The 23,437-nt window shown below is 56.8% G+C and overlaps 1 protein-coding gene across 1 annotated transcript; it reads right to left on the bottom strand.

Moving 5' to 3' along the window:
* Window positions 1-20,127: 20,127 nt before the first annotated feature.
* Window positions 20,128-21,472, bottom strand: IER5 (immediate early response 5). Its single transcript, XM_042819839.1, has one exon. It carries the CDS (start codon window positions 21,375-21,377, stop codon window positions 20,676-20,678), a length of 702 nt encoding a protein of 233 aa, XP_042675773.1. The 5' UTR covers window positions 21,378-21,472; the 3' UTR covers window positions 20,128-20,675.
* Between the last annotated feature and the right edge of the window lie 1,965 nt (window positions 21,473-23,437).

The following is a 23,437-nucleotide window of genomic DNA, read 5'->3' as shown; positions in this document are numbered from 1 at the left end:
CAGCGCTCTCACAGAGCCCATATGTCTGTGGGTCACCTCTGACACTGTCTGGACAAACAGTGCCAGTCCCAAGAGAGGGCACAGCTGGGTGTGAGCGGGGCAAAGTGCCATGCAGCAGCCACTCCTGTGGTTCTGCTGGGCAGACACAAATGAGGACCCCCTATGATTTCAGTGCAGCACCACATTACCTCTCCATCTCCAAGAAACCACCCTAGAAGCTGAGCCCGGCGACACCGACTGCTCTTTGGAGCGACACCGCCGTGACCACTTCTCCCACCCTGACAGCCCCATTCCCTACTTACTCCCACTCCTTCCTCCTTGCCTGCGGCGTGCTCTGCATCTTGTGTGCCTCGTGTGCCTTGATGATGTCCCTCTGCTCGATCAGCCCTCCCCGACGGCGCTTGATGACATCGGGGCTGATGGGGACGTAGGTGCCAAGCCCCAGGTCCAAGGCACTGCCGCTGTCACCGTTGGCATCTCGGGGTTGGTAGAGGGCATCAAAGCTGGCTGCACGTGAGACCAGCACCTCAGCCAGGCTCTGGGGCTCCAGCAGGTTGCAGGACTGGGTGCTGTGCATCAGGGCGAGTCGGTGCTCGTGCCACATCTCCTCTTCAGGCAGGGCCAGTGCGTAGTGGGGGGATGCGGCCGGCTCAGCCACCCTGCCCGGGGCGCTGACGGAGCACGTGCTGAGTCCGAGCATCCCGGGAGTGGGCACAGCTCATCACTCTGCAGGGCACAAAGACAACGGAGGCTTAGAAACATTCAACCCCACAATTCCCTCCTTTCCTCCCAGAGCATCCATGCAAGTCCCGTTTCTCCTGGGCAAAAACACAGCAGGGTCACCAAATCTGGGTTGGGACCCAACTCCTAACCAACTTCAGGATGGATAGTAGAGAACATTTCTTCTCCTGAAGAGTGGTGATGCAGTGGCACAGGCTGCCCAGGGAGGTGGTGGTGTCACCATCCCTGGAGGTGTCCAAGAACCATGGAGATGGGGCACTGAGAGACATGGTCAGTGGTAAGGGTGGGCTGGGGTTGTGTTTGGGGGATCCTAGAGGTCTTTTTCAGCCTTAATGATTCTATGATTCTCACACTGCTTTCCGCACTTATGCTCCTAGTCCAGCTGCTCTGGTTTATCACTACTGCTCCACATCCCCACTTCCATCCAGAGCATCTCTTTGGGTACTGGGAGGGCAGGTGGCTTTCTTGCACACAACAAAACAAGCCAGGGCTGCAGCACAGCCAGCCCTAAACGAGAGGGATACGAGCAGAGGCCCCATGCTTGCTTAATCCACGCACACAATGAGCTCAAGGGATGCGTTCTGTGCCCTGTCCGCTCCTGAGGCTTGGAGGCGAGTGAAAAAGATCAAGCAGAGCCATCAAATTAAACACCGAGGAAGTCGGAAGAAATAAATAGAAATAATTAGCTGCGCCTTCGCCTGGCAAACAGGGCTCACGCTGCCAGGGGAACGAATCCCGTTCCCTTCGGAGAAGTGACAAGCAGAGACGGGAGGATGCCAGAACATTTTGTTAAGGCGAGCTGACGAGGCTGCACGCTAACGAGGACACGGCGCCGAGCATCTGACAGCCGGCACTCGCGGGAAGGTGGTCCCTGCTCCAGCCTGCAGTTCCCCCGAAACAAACCCACTTTATTTTGACGCAGAATCATCTCATGGGAAAAGCAGTGTGCTTGTTCACACAGCTTCTACTGTGTCGTTGCAGCCCTGCCTCCCACCGACCCCAAGCCCACGGCAAGCCAACATGTGGCTGGCTCTGAAAAGGGGGAAATCCCCCAGCGACTTGCTATGGGTGGGTTAAAATGGGATGCAAACACCTGGGAGCCAAAGAGAGACCATCCCTAACCAAAGCACATAACAGGGGTCCCGCAGCAGGGGTGAACTAGCCGTGGTCCAAACAGCCCCAGGAGCAAATCAGTTAATGACTGTTAGTAATTAAAAAAGCCAAAGGAAACGGCGTGGGCAGAGAGATTATCAGCACTGCTTGGGGGAGCCATGTGTCAAGCTACTGCAATCAGTTCCCTGGGAGATTTGGGGAGAGGAAAGAAGAGAAATTAGAAGAGAAATTAACTGGCATTCCCAAAGATGAATGGCCCAGATCCTTTGTGCTCCCTCAATACCAGGCGCTCCTGCTGCCTAGCACGAGTCCTTATGTTCATGACATGTACCAATTACTAGAAAATCAAGATTAGAGCTAAGTTTGGGGGAAAGCAATGAGATTTAGAGGGTTTACTGCTTGCCATTAAAACAGAGGAGCCATCAAGGTAGAACCGTGGCCCTGGACACCCCGCTGAGTTACCTGCTGGCACCCAGCTGCGTGCCAGGGTCTTAGTGCATGGGGACACATGGGGACATGGATCAAGAGGAGAGGGCAGCAGGTCTGCACTGCACATGGAAAGCCAATGGAGATGCCAAACCCTCACGCAACTTGCTGCCATATGGCTTGACCCAATCATAGAATCATTAAGGTTCCCACTCAGACCCCAGTCCAACCCCACCATGCCCACCAACCACATCCCTCAATGCCACATCTCCACCATTCTTGAACACCACCAGGGACTGTGACCCACAGCACCTCCCCGGGCAGCGTGTGCCACTGCATCACTGCTCCTCATTCAAGGTTTCACCCCAAACTTCTCAGCCAGACTAAAGCAGCAGCAGGGCACACAGGCTCTGCAGGCTGTAAGCTCTCACACAACGCTTCACTTTTCGTGACCAGTTAATTACACAACAGCAACAAGTTCCTAGCAGTGCTGATGACCTCTACTGAGGACATTCCTTTCTGGGGTATCTCAGTGCAAATGTTTGCACTGCAGTGGCAGCGATCAAACCTTCAGCCAAATAACTGCCTCTTACCTTAATAACTGCACTCAGTGCACAAGGAGCTCCATGAGTCCTTTGCAACCTTTCCCCATACGTGTTTGTGTTTAAGCAGCAATGCTACTGTATCTCCCCTTTGAGAGACTTCCCATCCTGGGCAAGCAGAGGGAAGAGAGGACGACAGGAGGAACATGCAGCAGCACACAGCAGCCAGGAGACACCTCAGAACCCAGTGAGCCCAAAGTGGGGTGGTGGCAGCCATGGGTGCTCCACCCTACAGCACCACTCCCAGGGACGCCAGTCAAATCACAACATGGAATCATCTCATCCCTCCTTTGTGGGCAGCTGTTCCATAACCCTGCTATTATGGATACAAGCATGCGTCAAAGCGAGCAGCTCCTGCAGAGGGAGGGGACGAGGGGACAGCAAGGTGTCCCGGTGCACGGGAAAGAATTGCACAGCGATGAGCTACGGGGCACAGAGAGAAGAGCAGTGATCTGTGGGCAGCAGTGCTGGGTGCAGCGTGCACACAGCCAGAGAGCGTGCCCTGAAGGAGTTTGCTTCCCAAAGAAGGGCACAGATGGGATTCCTCAGGATAACTTCCAGCTGCACGCAGCGGGCCGGCATCCAGGAACACAAGAAGCAGAGAACGGGCTGCAGTCCCACCGCCCCCTAGCTCCTTTTGCAATGAGGTTGACCTGGTGACCTGAGACTGTTTGTTTCAAGGCAAAGAGCTCCGTGTGACACCAGGGTCCCCACCAGCCTCCTCCTAACACAGGCAAGGGAGAGAAGAGCAGGAGCTGCCAGCACGAGTCAGAGTGCGTTCAGAGTTGCTGCGCAACAGGAAGGGAAGGATTTGGAAAATAAACAGAGCGGTCTCCCAGGAGCACTGCTGGCAGGGCACCGTTCCCTGCAGCACCTGGAGCAGACGGGAACATGGGCACAGAGAGTGCTTAAAGTAAATGGAGGGGAGAGCAAGGAGGCGTGAAGCCTGCACTCTACAGCTCCCCCACTAAACTCTGGCTTACATAAAGCTATGCAATGGGGCTGGGTTGGATGGGTGCACAAACAAGGGGAGGAGAGGATCCCATGAGGAAGACCCCCCCCCACTGCCAACTAACCCAAAACAGAAGTAACAAACAAGTGTTCAACCTGGCAAAACCAAGGAGGAGAAGTTCTCGCTTCCTGCGGCGCCTTCACCAAGGTGACTCACGCGCCACAATGTGTGTCACTGCTTAGCAGAGCCACAAAGGCAATTAAACCATCATGCAAACATCACATTCACGGCACACGGAGTCACAGCACCCCTGAGAGGTTAAAACAATGGGATGTGTTAGAGGTGAGCAACGGGATGTTTTATTCTTTGGCTTTTAGCCTTCTTATCATCACTGAAAAGGTCTCATCATTCGTGCACAGGGCTCTTGCACCTATTCCATGGTGAGGAAGCAAAGGGGATGAAAGTGTGCCCAGCCCAGTGCCAGCACTGGTGGTTTGCTTCCATGGGAAGCAAGCAATGCTGATTCCAGCAGCCTCCCTCTCCCTTTGCCCGCTCACTCCTTCCTAAATAGTTTATAAGCATTGATTTTCCCATGATATTCACATGCTGGCTGCCTGCAGGGTTCAGCATGCTGCTTGTTTACAGCCAGGTGAGTAATTAGGCAACTCTTTCCCCAGTGCCTCGCTTAACCCTGCCCCAATAACCCTGTGGAAGGCTGCTGTTCCAAGTCCTGGACACACCAGCAGTGTCCCTGGGCACATTGCCTCACTCTCCTCTCCACAGGAGGCCAAGGGGACAAGGGACTGCTCCATGCCCTTAAGCCATAGAGGTTGAGAGCATAGAGAGATGGGTGCTTAACCCATCTGTACCTTGGCAGTGAGATGCTGAGGGGCCTCCAAGTCAAAAGTGCACAATCTCCAGCTGGGAATGCAAGCCTTGAGCCACCCCTACTTCACACAGGCTGTCGGGGCATCCATGCGCACCCACACCCTGCTGTCCTTTCTCACTTGCAGCTGATTTCCACAGTATTTTGCAGACCAAAATGAAAACCCAAAACACTCAGTTAGGAGCTCAGGGTGTGTACTCCACACCTGGGGAGTCTTCCCAGGGGAATAAAACAGGATGGCTCTGAAAAGCCCCACAATGAGGACCGCGGTGTCTGTGCTGCCTGCTTGAAGCGGCTAACGGAGCGCATCCATCTCCAGCCTGCTACTTCCATCTGCCAGCAAAAAAACATCCAACACCAGAGCAGCAGTGATAGATTTCTGAAGCTGCTGTAGCAAGAAATAAAAACCTGTAGTAGAAAAATCTTCGTGTCATCTCTCAAAAACTCCTCGCTCTGTGAATGCCAAATTATTAAATCAAAAGGAAGGAGGAGGAAAAAGACAAACACCCTTTCCATGGCAGATTGCTGCTGTGTTTCCTTTCAAAAGCACAACAGAATCTATGTTCCCAAAGAACAACACTGTATGTGTTCCCAAAGAACAACGTTCATGTTCTCAAAGAAGAGCACTGCGTGTGTTCATGGAATATCATGGAATATCGTGGAACGGCCTAGGTTGAAAAGGACCACAATGATCATCTAGTTTCAACCCCCCTGCCATGGGCAGAGTCACCAACCACCAGACCAGGCTGCCCAGAGCCACATCCAGCCTGGATGTTCCCAAAGAACACTACCCATGCTCCCAAAGTAGAGCACTATCCACATTCCCAAGGACCAACACTGTCCACTTTTCATGTGTCAGTGCTTCACATTTAGCACTCATTTAAGATCTGGAGGAACACCAGCGCTTTGGGTGCAGGATCATAGGAGATCCCATCAGGTCCTGCACCAGTGCCCATCCCTTCTGGAGTGATGCACCAACCAAAACAGAGCCTGCGGTCCTCGAGGGGAAGCTGGAAGAACCTCAGCCCCCACATCAGGGCCACTCCCTATCAAAACAATATGAGTCCCTTCCTTCCCACCTCATTCTCATTCATTGGTCCCAAAAAGTTTCAGAAAGCAGAGGCAGATCTGAACGCGTGGAGTGCTGACACTTTCCAGCTCCTTTAAAAAAAAATAAAAAAATTCCTATAAACTGGTGAGATGCTTCCATCTCTTTAGCTGGAAGAGAGGTGGCATGCTTGGCAAAGAGTTCTATCTTTCCTTTTAAAGGATTCCTCTGGGGCTGAGACAAAAAAAAAAAGATAGGGAGAAAAGGGGCCAAACCCCAGGCAAAGATACACACAAAGCAACATGACTATTAGCAAGATCACAGGAGGGGGCAGTGACCATCCCTGCAGAGCGGCACCTGCATTTTCCAAGAACTCAGCACCACCTGGAGCAGAGCCACCTGACCTCAGCACCCACCCTGCAGCTCCAGGAACTGCGTTTCCCTTATTCTGCTCTCCTCTAACCTCACAAAGACCCCAAACAGAGCTCAGTGCCATACCCACCCACCCCCCTTCAGCCCATAGAGGGGCAGGGATGTCACCCACAGCTCCAGCACCAGCCGAGCACTACAGCTGACAAGAGCAGCAGAAAAGAGATATTGCATGCAGGAGAGCTCCGAAATTAAAAACAGAGAGAGCAGCCTACGGGGAAGAAGCCTGGATAATGAAAGCATTAATTCAGAGCTGTTTCTCCTCGAGCCATGCAGAAGTCCAAAGGACAGGTAGATGGCTGCAGGTCCACACCATCGCTGGGAGCGCCGTGGTGACAGCCAGCTCTCAGCACACCTCAGTAACTGCAGGGTCTGGGTGACAGCACCAAAGGCAGCACTCCCTCCCACCCAGCACATGCTGGGCATGCAGGGCGGTGGTAGACAGCGCTGGAAAGGCAGGGAGAAGAGGGAGACAGCACGCAGAGCAGGTGGGAGCGCCTGATCCCAGCCGGCAGACACGCTCCGCTTCAGTTTTGCTTTTTATGTCACATCCACCAGAGAAAAAACATGCCTTGCAGCCCCAAATCCTTCACACGTTCAGCTCGCTCCTTCAAAACGGTATTGCTCCCCTCTCACCACACCGTGCAAAGCCCACACTGCTGTGCCCCAACAGACCTTTTTCCCTTGTGGATGCGGTGCCTGCAAACACTGTGCTGTACAGCTGCACCCCTCGGGGGGGGGGGTTCTCCTTCTTCTCTCAGTTCGGCACCCACAGCATCGCTCAGATATAGGATGCTGAACACCCAACAAGGAGAAAGGGAAGGATTTACAAATCCATGTAGAGATGGGGATCCACATGAGCACAGCCTGGCACCGAGCCCTGGGGAACCTGCAGACCTGGGCTCTATAAATACCCCCGGTGCCAGCAGCACGCTGTGCGCACAGCCCACAGCATCGAGCTCAGCATCAGCAGGGATGTGTTTTGCAAACAGATCTATTTCTTTTCTTTTTAATGTTGCTTCATAAGAAGCTGATCAATCCACAAATACAGCTGTCTGATATGGCAGAAATGAAGCTGGGGGGAACCCAACAAGAGGAAAAATCCCTGTGTTGGAGGGGGACACCTCAGTGCTGCTGCTTCCCTATGTTCCAGCTCCAAAAATCACACAGATGGAAAGAGGAGCCCCCCCGGGACCTCCTATGCTGCTGGGTTGATCCAGCACACGGAGCAGAAGAGTCACCCAAACTGTTGCTCAGTTAATGACAGTAATTAGCCGCAGTCTTGAGTGACTCCCATTCATTCCAGCACACTGTTCCCCGGCGCACGCGACTGCAATTAGAACTCGCTGCATGCTGAAACTGGACGTTGGCTGAGGACCACTGGGGTGCTCACTGCTTGTAGGGCACAGCTCAAAGCAGAGCTCCCAGGCCTGCCCCACAAGCTTTGTAGAGCAAAGAGTTGCACGGGAGCCCCACTGCAACATGGAGCTGGGGGTCAGGCTGGGAATGCAAGAACGAGGCTGCTGGTAGGAAGATGCTGCTCGTACCTCAGAGCTGGCTTGGTGCATACAGCAGGCATCAGCACTCAGAGAGTTGAGAATCCACATGGAATGCTTGAGATTTGGCTGGAAGGGGTGTGCTCCAGGACAGGGGGCAGGAGAACTGGTCCCTCATGAGCCAACACAGTAACACAGGACAAAGCTCAAAGGGTTTCCTTTGACCACAATGCGTTGCTCCTTGCCCAGCCAGATGCAGCACTCAGAAACTTCTCCCTGTTTTGACATCCCTGAGATACTCTGGCAGCAGGGAGCAGGAAGGAAGGAGAGGATGGCAGTGGGGAGCTGGCCCAGGAGAGAGGGAGGATCAGGAAGGGGGTTTGTGGGAGCACCAAGAAAAGCAGCACGCAAGGGATGCAGCACCAGGAAGCCTGTCGGGAAGCTTAATTAAAAAGCATCATCCCCAAGGTTCAAACAGCCGCCTCCGGTGCCGAGGGGCAGCATCCAGCAGGGCAGAAAAGAGCATTGAAGCCTCCACCCAGGGTCACCATCTGCTACCAGAAGCACCAGGAGAGGAGCAGCCCAGCAGGGCCAGACTTCTCCTTTCTGCCAGCTGTTGTACCCTAGCAGGATGGGAAGTGGGAAGAGAATGAAGATGGGTTTCCAGCCCTCAGCTACATGGGTTACAAGCAGAGTGCAGCTGACCCTGCATGCATTACCCCAATCCCATCCATAACCCTCAGAGGATGGCACTTCTGTGTGCTCAGGAATGCCTCCAGCCTCCAGCCTCTCACCTCAGGCTACAAGCATCCTCGCTGCCATCTGCACCCCAGCCTAAATGCAGTACACACAACACTCAGCCACTATCACCATGGTGCCCCTTGCTGAAGTTTTATGGGGTCATCGCATACAGTGGCATTGGTAGCAGTGCTGGGGCAGAGAAGGGATTGTTTTCTCCCTCCAGCTGTCACTAAAGCCATCAGCATGGTTGTGTGTGAGTGATTCACAGCCGTGTATGAACAGCCGGTGACTCAATGCTGGATGCAGTGGGTGGGAGCATTGACTCAACGCGTCGCGGAGGGGTCCTGGGGGGGGTCGGGCAGTGCCGGCCAGGAGCTCCCCCACGTGCTCAGACCTCGGCATCCCCAGCAGCACCACTGGGTGGAGGTTCTGTCTGCGCCTCGGCTCCAGCACACACAAAATAAGTGGAGCCAGATGGGCAACACTCAGCATCTCAACTGGAGGTGAGTTTACGCCACCCTGTGTGATGGCCTTGGTGCTCAATGTGCATCCCAAGGTGCAGGGAACAAACTTAGTGGGAGCTCCAGGGCTTGCAAGGAATGAGGAAGCTCAGCTAGGCAGATGCAGGGCTCAGTGCTATGGGACACCCCACGGCCAGTTCCTGCACCTCCTAAACCCTGAGACACACAGCCAACGATCCACAGACACCCAGAAAGCCACACTGCAGCAAGGCTCCCAAAACACCACATGAGGGACCCCAGCCCTTGGTTCCCCAGCAGCCCACAGCGTGCCACACACGCTCTTCAAAGAGAGGGAGCTGAACGGACCTTCTGCAAAAGACATTCCCATCAGGATGGCACTCAGTCTCCAAACACTCCATGGGGAGTGATGCTGCCCGGGCCCCGTCAAAGATGCCAGCAGCAGAGAAGGCTGCATGTGCACAGTTCACGCTGTTGCCAGCACCTTCCCTATCACCGTGCCTCATCTACCAAGTAGCATCAGGTAGGAGCATCACCGCATCCTACAGCATCGTGAGCCCAAAGCTCCCCATCCGTGGCACTGCCCGACAGCAGTCAGGATGAGATCTGCCACCAAAGGTCCAATGGGGGCATATAGAGATGGGAGGATGGGAGGTTAGATACAGCTGTGTTCCTCCCAGCCAGGCAGAGAGCCTCAGCATCCGAACTCATCCTGTGCGACTCAGAGCATCCAGAGCTCTAAAGGAGCACGGCAATGCAGCACCTCACTTTTGGGGACCGCTGCTCAGCACTGCCACCAGCACCTCCTGGGAGGGGGGGGCAATGAGAGACAGCAGGGCCTGCTGGGGAGATGAGCCCAGGGGCCACAGTGCAGGCTGCAGAGCCCACTTACAGGGAGGTACTGAGGATGGATTTCCGCCCCATGCTGGTGTGTCCCCCACCAGGTGCAGGGTGGCCTCAGGCACACGGGGTCAAACGATGGGGCTGGGATCCCCACATCCATACCTGCTGCTCAGCACATAGCAGGCAGCCAGGACAAGGAGATATGGCAACACTGAGGCGGGATGGGGGGCACAGCAGCAAGCCCCATACGAGCCACCTTAAGCACACGGAGCGGCCTCCCCCCCATCCACACACACACACACGCAGGCTACTTTAACAAAAACTTTCACATAGCAGGGCTTCTCCCTGCAGGGAAACCCTCCAAACCCATCGAACCGCTCCAAAAAGAATACTTAGCCCTCACCCTCACCCCCCCCCCCCCGCGCCTCCCACCCCGCGATCCCCCACGAGATTGGCCGTGCCGGGCGCTTCACGCGAGACCCCGCACCTGTCCCAGGCTCCGTCCCTTCGAAGCGTGGAAAAATCCCCCCGAGCCGCGAGCATCCCCGGCCGCCGGGCTGAGACAAAAGCCTCGGGAGAAAGGAGGGAGGAAATGTCCACCCGGAGGAGGAGGAGGAGGAGGAAGGCAGCTCCCCGCGGGCAGCTGGTGGCTGTCCCCAACAGGTGGCAGAGGGAGTGGGGACAGAGCGGGGACAGCGTTGGGATGGGAGCGGGGAGCCGGTGGGGGCTCACCTGGGGCGGGAGGCATGGCTGGCTCCGGCTGCGTGCTATGCCCGAGGCATCGGCGGTGCGGAGGGAGAGAGGGAGGAGAGACGGCGGAGAGGGGAAGGGAGGAAGGCGAGAGGGAAAGGGGGAGGGGGGAGAAAGCGAAATTTGAGGGGAAAAAAAAAAAAAAAGAGGAGAAAATAGAGACAGTTAAAATCTGTCTCCTGCCCACACAGTGGAAAAGAAAATTCTGACAATCGGAGAAAGAACTCGAGCGCACACACACAGCGGAGGGGGCAGACGGGGGATAACAAAGGAGGGAGGGAGCCCAGCTCCGCCAAAACACAGCCGGGGCTGCCCCGGCACATTCCCTGCGCGCACACCTCCCCCTGTGTGCCCACTTCCTGCATACACACCAAGCACCAGACCCCCGCACCCCGGCTGCCCAGGTTCAATGGGACCCGTTCCTCCCCACGCCGGGCTGCGGAACCCGCAAGGCTCACCCCGGTGCCCTCCAAGCCATCCTTCTGTGCTCCCCCTGCCCTTCACCTCCAGCTGCCAGCGACCCCAGGCCCCATCGCAGCGTACAAAACAGAGAGGTGCATCATCCTCAGCACTCCCACCTAGGGTTCATTCTGCCCTCCCGAGGCAGGGCAACACCCACGGGCACCAGCACCCACTACTGCAAGTGACACAGTCTTCCCATTGCCACCTTGTGACACCAGAACTGACACATTGCATTTGGGTGTCCCTTACCCCAAACCCCACCCCCCCCAGCACTCTGCAGGACACCCAGCAACACCATGCCATGCCCCAGGGTGCTGCAGCAGAGCTGGCAGCTTGCAGCACCATAATGCTGTCCCCATCCCCACATAGACATGAGCATAGACACAGCTGCAACCCCAGCACCTCACCATGTAGGCAGCACCTCCCTGGGGCCAATGCCACCTGAGACACAGGACATTTGGGGACAGTCACATCACTCTGGTTGCACAGCACAACGTGGCACAGCTGTGCAGGGATGGGGAGAAGTGGGATCAGGCACCCTGCAGCCCCTCAGTGGGGTGCACGCCCAATCCTGGTGCTGCTGTCTCTTTAAAGCCTTCATCACTAAAACTGAATGAAGCCAAGGGAAGAAATTCTCAGAGAGGAGTGCTTCATTTGCAGCAGTGCTGGGGTGTATTCACTCTGAGCTGCTGAGCCACATTTCTGCCCCAGCTCCATGGGGAGGCTGCACACACACCCATCCTTTTTGCACTGTGCAGAAATCCCCCAACTCATACCAAGAGCACCGACATCCCAAAAGCAACCCAAGCAAGGCCACACGGACAAGCACAGAGGAACATAGCACTGTCACCCCATAGGACTGCTGCACACCAAAAGCCCCCATCCCTCACCGCTTCTCCCGTCTTGTTGCTGCAAGATGGCACGGGGAGGGATGCAGCTGCACCTCATGGCACTGCACCCCACAGGTGTGCTCTGGGCACCCGCAGTGCCCCCCAGTGCTGCACAGCCCCCCGCAGCCTTCTCCCTCTGCCTGGGGTCCTCCTTCCAACACATCCATGCTGTTCCTCGGGGCCTGGCGATGCCTCAGATTCGGATGTCTCCATGGTTACCTGCTGGAGCGGGGGGTGACGGAGCTCTCGGGGTTCACCGCTCAGCGCATCTCCCTCTGCCTGCCCTGGATGCCACTGGCACTAAGGCACAATGTTGGCAGGGCAGGAGCACAATGCTCGCCCTGAGAGCTCACTGTGTGCCAGCTCCACGGACGGCTGGGCACGAGCGGCACGGCATCCCGAAAGGCAAGCCAAGCCTGAGCTGTGCAGACAAAACCCAGTGCCTCCTCCCACAGCCCCTCTAGATCCAGGCACAGAGACACGGGCAGGATTTATGCTGTGGCATTCGTGCTGGTGGCATCCCTGGGGTATCCATCTGCTGGGAACCACTCACCCACAGGAGCATCCCTGGGTGTGCAAAGCAGAGCGGTGCAAGCAGGAAGAGCAGCCCGTGGTGCAGAGTCAGGCAAAGCTCTTTTTTCTTATTTATTAACATCCAGCAGCGTCTGCTTTTGCCTGACCCCAAGCTTTGTGGGAGCACCCACAGAGACACCCTGTGTCCAAATGCAGCCCCATACAGCTCCGCCAGGCACCACCTGGATTTTGTCTGTCCTCCCATAGAGCAGCACACAGCGCTCTAACAGTGCACCACACACGCATCTATCCAGCTTTCCTCCTCCTCCCTGCCTGCAGCCGCAGACACTTCAGTTGTGAACTAATTGGAGAGAGTTCAGAGGGCAGCCAAGAGCACGCAGAGGGCAGAACAACACACACACACACACAAAAAAAAAAAAAAAAAAAGCCTGAGAATTGGGTTTGTCTGATTTGCAGCTCTGAAAGCTGGGAGAGACATGATGCAGCTCGCAGTCATGCAAAGGTTGTGGGGTAAATTCTGCTCTGTCCCCACCGGGAACAGGACAAGAGGGAACTGGCTGTAAGCTGTACATCAGACACTCCCCTGCACTGAGCAGCCTTGCTGCCCTCCACCTGCACGCAGCCCCAGCACACCGCTCTGTTTCTCTCCCCCTGTTTGCGTCGGAGCGCTTTGACTCAGCTCTGAGCTGCTTCCCAGGCTCTGTCTCACAGCCCAGTCAACACGGAACGCACCAGTGCCAAAAATCAGTTTCTTTCGGATCTGATTGTTTGTTTTCCTCCCTTTCCAGTTTGGGATTTTTGAAAGGGAGCCATGTGAAACCAACTGCTCATTGCTTACTGCAAAGCCGGCTGCGTTGTAGCAGTTCCACTCGCAATCACCCCAAGGATCGGGTGGAAAGTCAACAAGCTCCACTTCACAGCACGGTGCTCAGGGGGCTCTCCAGTATCTGTGCGTGCTGCCCTCAGGGGCATCACCTGCATGGCAAGCCCAGAGCTCAAGCAGGAGGGCCACGGTCAAGTCGGAGGGGACTCTTAAAGGCCATCTGATCCAGCTCCCCTGTAACGAACAGGGACACCTACAGCTCCATCAGGCGATCAGAGCCCCGTCCAGCTCTCCCTGTTACATTATGCAGACCTCCAGGAGCATTTCTGTGTCTCATTGCTGAAGATATCATTAACTATAGCACAGCTCAAGCTGAGCTCTCAGTGATGCCTTTCCGCTGACAGCGACACTGAGCGGCTCCAACATCATTTTTCCCACTAAACTCTGTTGATATCACTCCTGCTCGAGTCAAACAACGCCTAAATCATTGCTTTTGCAAGTATTCCCTTTCATGATGTTATGAGCAACACCAAATGAGCTCATTATGACCCATTTTCCATAAAGCTCCTGCTGACTGGAGTGAATAACGCCTCCCTTCAGCACACAGGGAGAAAGCCGCGCAGATCTGCCTCCATGCAGGGCTGATGCTGAGAGGTTGACATGACCCAGTCCTGTGGCACAGCCTGCCCCAAGCACTGCGGTCCAGCCTGCTCGTGGAGGTGCCCAAGGCCAGGTCAGATGATGCTCTGGGCAGCCTGAGCTGGTGCCTAGATGGTCTTTGAGGTCCATTTCAATCCAAGACATTCATTTGGTGACCCATAGCAGCAGCCAGCCCATAGCAAGGAGCATTTTCCAGAACCAGAGTAAGGCATAGGAAGCAGTGTGTCTCACAGCCCACCCTGTTTCCCCCATTTCCTCTTGTCCGGACCCCAGAAAACCTCATACCTGCCCTGAACAGAGCTGGGGTGGGTGAGAATATGGGAACCTCGGCACACAGCCCACAGCAAGGCTGGCAGCCCCCAAACCCCAGGCTCCATGGCACAGCTCCAATGCGCAATAAGCAGCAATATTAGCAAAACAGCACACAAATAGATCCAAACAGGAGCCTCCTGCCAGCAAGCAGGGTGGGCAGCTCGCTGCAGGGGAGCACCAGAGATGTGTATGAGCAACAGGGAAATGGAGCACTGAACACTTTTTTGGCAACTCTCCCCTCCTGGTGCAGCTCATCTCCGTTCCAGGCACTGAGCAGTCTGTCCTCTGCATGAAAATGTTCTTCTCTCTCCCATCATACTGCCAGAAAGGTGGGAGAGCTCTGGTGGCAGCTCTCTGCATGTGGGTCTCACCCTATGTGTGGCTTGTCCAGGTGGCTGGGACCCACCAGCAGCATCACCATGGTATGGGGTGACAGCAGGGATATGGGGCTCTGGGGCAGCAATGTGGCAAAGGAGCAGCAAACAGCCATGGGATACAGAGCTGTCAGAGCAGGGGAGAGTGGATGGCTTCGCTTTGGGGAAGGCAGGGAGCAGCTGTTGCTGGGAAACTGCTCGCAAACCCTGGCTCAATGAGGCACCAAAAGCACGGGGCTGGTGGCACCTAAGCAGCACAGGTGACCATCAGTCTATCCAACCATCCATCTGTCCATCCATCCTCACACAGCTCACTCACCGCATCACTGCCCACCCCCTGCAAGGACAGCCCCAGTGTCTCTGTCCCGCAGCCCACCCCCAGCTGACCCCAGGGCATGGAAAGCTGTGGGCACACATCCCCAGCACATCTCAGCTTCCCAACAATGAGGATGCTCATTGCCCACTTGGGCTGCACTCATCTCAGCTGGGACCTCTACCCAGCTCAAATAAAAGGTGATCATTAGAGCTGGAGGGAGAATTAAAGGTATGAATCACTTCCTCCCCTGGCTCCCCCCATCCTGCTGTCCCTCCCCCAGAGGAGCCCGAGGGGAACATCCATTTCCTCTCCTCTTCTCTGCTATGAGCACCGAGGGGACACGTTCGCACCTCATTTCCAATCAGCAGCAGCCACCAAACACCTCGACATGCACCAAGGCTGAGAGCCAATGCTATTTCTCTGCAGAATGAGCCATGTGGGGCTCCACCAGACTGGTGGTGACACAACACGGACGTGGGGCACACGCAGCGCTGGGCACCCCATGGGTGAGGCCATAGAGCTCAGACACAGCTCTGCAGGACGCGGAGCTGTAGGACTGTGCCCTGTAGGTCAGGGGCAATGTCCCAGCTCCATGGGGAGCAGGTACACAGAGCTCAGCGCAGCTCTGCTCTCTGCATTGCAACAGCCAACAGACAGCAGCACTGAACTCGCTGCGAGGTTAGAACAATAGATCCGTTGTTTCAGGTACAATATGTAATTAACCTGCAGGACTCATCCCCACAGGGCTAATTGGGAGCGAGGGCTGCACGGAGCTGTGCACAGAATGGTCACACGCTGCCAGGAAGAGGCATCCCCATAGGCACAAGCTGAGGGCTGCTCCATCCAAACAGGGAAGCAAAGGAGCACTCAGGAAATGCCAAAGCCGAGCACAGGGCTCTCTCCCCACCAACACATGCTTAGGAACAAGGCAAGACCCTAGAGATGCTCCCTAGAACACTACTCTCATATCACTGTCACTTAAGAGCTCTCTAGGCTCTAGTTTTCCTTGAATTATCTGCTATGCTTTGAGCTCAGATTGTTTTCAATTTTGGTATTTTCATTTTTTTAAAGTACCCACAGCAACATCCCACACCATCAGCACATACCTGGACCCTGCTGCCTCACTGCTGCTCCTGGAGATCTCAAACTCTGCTAGCAGCCCAGAAGCCGAAGACTGGCAACCAGAGGGCTGGTGCTATGTCAGCAGGGATGCCAGATGTTGACACAAGCTGCCATCAGTCCCTGGGAGAGGAGGTGGCAATCATACCATTTACAGGCAAGCAGTACAAAGCTGTGTTGCTACAAGTGCAGAGAAATTACTTAACCACATACCCAAAGTGGGATTTAAACTACTGGGATCAAAAGGGAGAGGAGCACTTGGGCAGTACGCAGAGTGAGCTGCTCAGGAGCACTGATGGCACACTGATGGCACACTGATGGCACACTGATGGCACACTGATGGCACACTGATGGCACACAAGGACCCCCTCACTGATGCTGCAACAGGGACATCATTGCAGTGGGAGCCTCCTCCTACAGCTATGAGCATAGAGGAACCAACTCCCAACTCAACACAGCTAAAGGAGACTGGGTTGAGTTTAAATCCCCATGGGAAACAAGGGTGGAAGCCCCAGGTGAGGCCACTCAGCTCTTCAACCAACTGGCCAGGTGTGCAGGCAACACACATGATGGCTCCTCTCTGCTAGATTTAGAGAGGGAAATAGCCAAACAGCCTTTGTGTAAGCAGGTGGCCCAGGCTGGGGGAGCGTTGTTAAGTGACATCATGATACCAGGTGGTACATATCACTGTTGGCCACAGTGTGCATACATTGAGGGACGTAGGGGCTGGGTATCACCAGGTGATGGCAGGGCACGCTATGTGACACACAGTCACCCAGCACCTTGGAGCATCTCCTTCATTCTGTGCCTGCAGACCCCTCAGTGCAGCACGGCTGCGCAGGGGCAGCTCCTGGCTGACAAGCTTCTGCAGGCCTCCACGAGAGGGCTTTGCTGCACAAGGAAAGGAGGAGGTTGGCTGCTTACAGCCTGCTTACAGACTGGCAGCTCTTTTGCTACATCTCAAAGCGAGCAGCAGGCAGCAGGAGGATTTTGGCACCGTGCTGCACCTGGAGGAGATGCTTGGAAGGGAGGATGACCCCTCCGAGGTGAACTTGGCCTTTTCCTCTCCTAGAGCGGATGCTGAGGCTCAGAGGGATGGCTGTCAGGGTCCCAGAGTTCCCTGGGGGCAGCTGGATGGATGCACCCTGCTCCCAGGCACAAGGCTAAGCACCCTGGAGATGCATCTGCTGCTGTTCTCCCAGAGGAAAGGGAAAAGGAGGAAGAAGGATGTGAGAGCCACGTGTCCATCTGTCAGTCTATGCTTCCCCAGGACATGGCTTTATGCCAAGGCCCCGGGTCAGGCACGGCCCTGGAGCCAGCAGGGTTGGGCACGTATTGGGTTCACAGCGCTGTCCTGGTTAAAATAAACAGGAGAAGGCGGCCCGCTCAAAGGGAAGAGCAGATCTGCCACCCACTCTTGTCAGAGCCCGCTGGGGATTTCTGTCCCCTGTTGCTCTCACACCACTTCCTCCTGTGTGCTGCTGACAAAACCCCAGCCAGGGCCCAGTCTGGTGAGGGTTGGAGGCCCTGCTGTGTGCTTGGGGACGGAGGCACAGCACCGGGGGCTCCACACCGCTCCCCTCCTTCCTGCCCTCCCACCCTTCCTGCCTCTCCCAGCCACTCTCTGTGTCCTTCCTGCCTGTCCTCTGCACCATCCGCTCCTCCGTTTCCCTCCTCATTCCCTTTCCCCTCCTGCAGGTGGTTCCCAGTGAGCTCTGTGCCCTCAGTGCCAGGAAAAGCAGTGGGGGAGCACGTCCCAGGGAGTCACACTTCTTCCTGTGCCTACATGTGCAGAGCTCAGCTTGGGGCTGGATGTGCCTTGACCTGTCCTGGGCTGCCGTTGAGCCCCAGGGCCACAAGCTGAGGTCAGAGATGAGGAACAGGAGGAGGAGGAGAAGCGCCTTTTCCTAGGAAGAGGCACAGAGCAAGGGAACAGGACATGGGGTGACACACCGGAGCATCCTGCATCTGGGCCATGCGTGGCCAGCCCTGGCTCTCCAAACCAACACATTGCTCAGCTGGGATCCAGAGGGAGCTTTCCCCAGCAGCTCTGTGTTTCATTACCGCTCACACTGGGCAGCCCTCACCCAGCCAGGGGGGCCTGCAGGGTTTTCACATCAGCAGCAGCAAACAGAAGGAAGCTGTTAGTATTCATCCCCTACCCCTGCCTCAGGGACCCCAGCTGGCCTGGATTCGCCCTTCTCCATTCACCCGGCAGCCCCCCTCCGTGCTGTGCCCCCCATTCCCCAGCTGGGAGAGGCCCCAGCAGCACGGCCCCGAGGCGCTGGCTTCCCTCCCGGCCTCCCTCCCTCCTTCCCAGCAGCTCCCAGATTCCTGAGCGCTGACACAGCCCCGCAGGATGCTGCAGCCCACAGCCTGCCCCCCTCCTCCCCTGCCCTGGAGGGACGGACAGAGGCTGGGACAGGGTGCACCGGGATGGAGCACTCGTGGAGGACACTGGATAGGACCCCCGGGAGCCACCTCTACCCTCGTCCCTTCTCAGAGGGCTGAGCCATCCTAGGACAAGTGGGTTCAGCTCTTTTATTTGAGCCCTGGGGTCCCCATCCAAGCCCAAAGCAGCCCCTTCAACTCCAGACCACATCAAGGAGTGGTTCCCCAACAGCCTCACTGCTGTTCCAGGAGGTGAGGACCTGCCATCTTGCCATTAGATCACATCCGTCCAGGCCCTTGCTTCCACAGGAGTTACCCTTTCTTCCAAGTGATGGAAGGTTTTATTTTTATCTGGCTTATTTTTGCACTTCTTCCATCAGCAACACTGGCACGGAGGTGCATTTGGGCTGCCAGCCCCTCCCCAGCCTACGGCTCTGTCCTTTCCCACCCCATCGACCTCACTTCTGAACACAGCACCGTGGGAAGGGAAACTCCGAGGACCCAAGCAGTGGAACAGAAGGAGGACAGCGTTGCTTATGTCAATGTTATTACAGGCACAAGAAAAGACCGCCGGAAAGGAGGAGGAAAGGCAGACCCTGGGACCCTCGAGCACCTCCTGAGAACAGCAGGCTGCTCCAGCTCTCCCGGAGAGCTTTCCTAAGCTCTGCTGCCAGTTATGCAAACTATCCCCGGAACAATTGGGACACGGCAGGGAGCTGCTGCCGCCCTTCCCTGCGGCCAGCGGGGTCACCGCAGCCCTGGGAGCGGCCGACTGCTCCCCGCCGATACCCCCCCCCTCCCCACCACCCAGCTGCCGGCATTGAGCTGCAGGGTTTAACCCTTTAAATCAGAACGTGCTGCTTCTCCGGCCCCATTGCAAGCACGTGGCTGCGGTACGACAGCGGGGACGGCTCCAGCAGCCCACGGAGCCAGCTTGGGTCCTTCAGGGACACGGCGTGTCAGCTGATAAGCGAGAAGCCGGAGCTCGGCGGAGGTCACCCAGCCGGGAGGAGCCGCAGCAGCGTGGCATTTGCCAGCGGTCCGGCTGTTGCACAACGTCTGTGGAAGGTGGAGCGGTCCCGAAGTACCTCCTTCTCCCCATCTAACACCAAACGCAGTTTTTAAGAGAAATAACAGCATTTGCCTCCTGTTGCCCAGCTCTCCCATCTCAACGTTTGGGCTGCAGCTCCCAGGGCGCACGCCAGGCTGCTTGAAGAGTCCTCAGTGGGAGAGATCGTTAATTAGGAGTAGAGGAGCCCCTGGGGAATCTCCCAGCGAGAAGCAGAAAAAAAAAAAAATTCCCCCACAATTCAATCTAATTACAACGCCCTGGGGCGCTCCGCAGTGGCTGTGAAGCACAGGCCAAGCTTTCCTCCCCACCCATGCGAGCAGGAACTTTAACCCAGTTCCAACCGATAGTAGAAAGGGAAGAAAAAAAGAAAGCCTCAATGCTCATCGTAACCACTCCACAAGTAACAGCAAACAGGAGGCACGGAGAACGACTGCTGGCAGCACAACAAGCAGCCCCGAGCACAGCCTATGCCTGGCAGCGCCAGCTTACACGCCCCAAGCACAGGACTTTGAGCCACAGCCATCGACCGGGTGCCCAGAGCGGGTTGGCACACCGGGTCCTGAGCGGGACCCCGACGTAACCCCTTTCCTTCCCCACCCAATGCAATGTGGGGTGCCTGGCTGCCATCCCCCAGCCGTCCCCTGACCCACAGACACAGACTCTGCTGCTACAGTTGAAAATATTTAATACGTGTCACACACGTAGCATTACATTTTATACAAAACGAGATACATCACCGAAGAGAACACTGTACAAACCCCCCCACCCCACCCCACCCCACGGGAACCCCAAGCCTTTATACAACAAAGACCGGGGATCCCCGAGCCTAACAACCAGGCTCACGAGGACTTTCCGTCGGAGCGTCTGTAAACTTCTGTTTCTCTCAAATAAACACTTTTTAAAAGCACCGTGTAACAGTTCTGACCTAAACCTTTCCAAAATAAACACTTTATTTAATAAATTTAATACTTTCCAAGCTTAAAATATCCCCGCTGGGAGCGCCCCGGGCGGGGGACGGCCGGGAAGGGGAATTCCGGGCGGGTCGGGTCGGGCCGCTCCCAGGGCGGCTGCCGACGGTCGGGGCCCGGCGAAGGGGAAGTGCTGCTGCCCGCTGTTCTTCCGTGCGGGGCCGGGGGGGAGGAAGGAGGAGGAGGAGGAGGAGGGGGGCAGCTCCGGGTCTGTCCGTGCCCCTCCTCGCGGTGCGCGGTCCGACGCGTCAGAAGGCCACGATGGCCGTGCTCCAGGGGTTGAGGGTCCGCAGCACGCGTTGGTCGCAACAGATCTGCCCCGGCTCCGCGGTCGACTCCTCGCTGCCGTCGCGGCTCGGCCGCCGGCGGCTCTGGGACTCCTTGCTGAGCAGTCCCGAGAAGCTGGAGCCGAAGATGCTGATGAGGCTGGCCACGTTGCCCGTCTCCATGTCCTCCTGCTCGCCCTGCGGGGGCGGCGACTCCTCCGCCTCTCGGCGCGGCTTTTTCAGCGGCGAGCCCTGCTGTTCCATCTCCGCGGCGCTCCGCTTCCGGGGGCAGAGCGGGGGCACAGCGCAGCGCCGCGCCTCGCCGGGCCCCTCAGCGCCCGGCCCGCAGCGGCAGTCGTCCCACGAGCAGCAGCGTTGGGAGCTCCCGCAGTCCGCGTCGGGCAATCGCCGGCCGAACCTCGGCGCCTCCGGCTCTGCGGGCGCCCAGGCGACGGGGCCGGCGGCGGGACAAGGAGGAGAGGGCTCCGCGGGCGGCCCGCAGGCGGCGGGGGGCGGCTCGGGAGGGCAGCCCGGCTCGCTCAGGTAGACCTGGCGGGCGCTGCGCAGCACCAGCGACACCAGGAGGTTCTTGTGGAGCTTCAGGCCGCCGCGCTGACCCCGCGCGCTGTAAATCTTGCCCAGCGAGATGCTGACGATGCGGTGCGCTTCCAGCTTGAACTCCATGGGTGGACCGCCGACGGTTGCGCGAAGCCGGGGGGTGAGCTCGGGCCGCGCCGCTCCGCCTCGCTCCGCTGCCGTCGTTACAGACGCGCGCTCCGCTCGCTCTCGCCGCCGACTGAGAGGAGCCCACGCGCCACGCCATCTTTTATACCACCCCCTCGCCGGCCAATCAGAGCGCTCCGCCGGCCGCTCCAACAGCCGGCGCGCCGACCAATGGCGAGCCGGAGGAGCGCGTTCGAACGCTCGCCCCGCGGAGAGAGACCTTAAAGCGGCAACGGCGGCGCGCGGTTGGTGGGGCCCATCTAGAGTGGAAGGCAGGCGGGGGATAATGTGGTGTCTTCTTCGGCTACTAATTTCTGCCAAAACAGCGCTTTGCGAAGCTTTCCTCCCGCGGCTCCATGCTTTCCATCGTACAGCACGCAAGGGGCAGTTGTTTTTTATATTTTTTTTGTTTCTTTCTTTTTTACATTTTATTTTTATTGGGATTGGATTCACTTTTTCCAGAATGTGAATTTGGATTTCATTGATTTTCTGGAGGGAAAAAAAAAATTAAAAAGCAAGAACGATTCTTGCCTCTATGTCCCCCCCCCCCCCATCCAAGCTCCAGGAGGTGGCAACCGCCTCCAATGGGGGCAACATGGCAAGGACAGAAGTGAAAGGACAGCCCAGCATGAAGGAAATGGAACCCCAAGTATGGTTTTCTGTCTGCTGGCTTCCTGTCAGGCATGTGACGCACGCTGCCTTCCCACCCCTCGCCTTCTCACCCAAAACAAAAGCCACACTTGGTGCTGAGGAGCAGGATGTGAGGTGCCCGTCTCCATAGGGCCTCAAGCAGCCAGGGCACGCTGCCTCCTGTCAAAAGAACCCACCAGGGACCTGTGGTCTTGTCAGAAGGCTTCAGACCTGGGACAGGTCTGGTGATCTCCCTTGCTGCTGACGCAGTCTTCTGGAGGAGGAAAAGGGAACATCTGGGCACCCCAACACAGAGGGCAAAGGGAACACTTACAGGGCAAAAAAATGGATGGCATTGCTTTGCTGGAGTGGAGGAAAAAAAAAAAAAAAAGAGGACTTCTACATTCTGTAGGAGTTTCTCTGCTACTCCATCACGCCCTATGTTAGCCACAAGATGCAGGTGGCACAACAGAAGCCTTCCTCCCCAGAACCCCCAGCCCAGCACATTTCCCTCCTGCTGGAAACCCCCAAGGAATGCTCTCCAAACACAGCACACAGTGCACCAGCCTCTAGGCTGAGGAGAACACCCCCAGGCAGAGCAGGGCTTTCCCTCCCACCCTTCTGATGGGAACCAAGCACTGCTGTCCTCAGCGTTCCCAGCCTGCCCAACCTGCTCTGTGCTCAGGGCCAGCCCTCCGCTTAGCCCGACTGGCCAGGGCAGCTCTTTGGGACCGCAGTGGCAGCTCCTCACCCATGACTCTGTGACCATTCACATGTGAAAACAACAGGGATTCTTTGTGGGTGCTGTGGGATTCCTCGCTGGCAGGGACAGGGCCCTTTTGTGCTCAGCAGATGACACCAGTGAGAATAAATCATGCCTTACACATCTCAGCCAGTGTGTTTCTGATGCCATCTGCCTGAGTCGATGCACAGCAGCGGTGCGGAGCCCAGGGAAAGCTCAGCATGGGCGGGCACGGCACAGCACGGGCGCTCTGCTGAGTAAAGATGAGTGCACGGAGGCTGACCAACCTGTTCTGCCACTCTGCCTCATCCCAATGACACGAGACTTTCCCACCAGCCAACATAACCTGCCTGCCGGCTCCCCAGGGGCCATGGGATGCAGGGACAGCCACGCAGCCAGCACCAAAACGTGGTACTCCGTCCTCTGCAGTGCCCACAGAGGAGACAGCTCTGCAGAGGGCATGCACGCGTACCAGGCGGAATAGCTACAGCTGAGTACACCCGGACACTGTTTCCACCCACAAACATGCTTGACCCCCGGGGCTCCGAGCACAGAAGCAGGGCTGCGGGTGGCTGCTTGCCCAGAGGAGAGCACGCAGCAGAAAGGCCGGCCCCGCTCAGCCCTTTTAAGCAGGGCAGTATTTTGGTGG

Source organism: Centrocercus urophasianus, unplaced genomic scaffold (genome assembly GCF_019232065.1).
Source record: "Centrocercus urophasianus isolate 14NV4802_14NV808 unplaced genomic scaffold, USGS_Curo_1.0 seq_18, whole genome shotgun sequence".
In the NCBI taxonomy this organism is placed as follows: Eukaryota; Metazoa; Chordata; class Aves; order Galliformes; family Phasianidae; genus Centrocercus; species Centrocercus urophasianus.
Note: the sequence above shows the minus strand (reverse complement) of the source record. Positions and strands in the feature narration are given on the sequence as shown.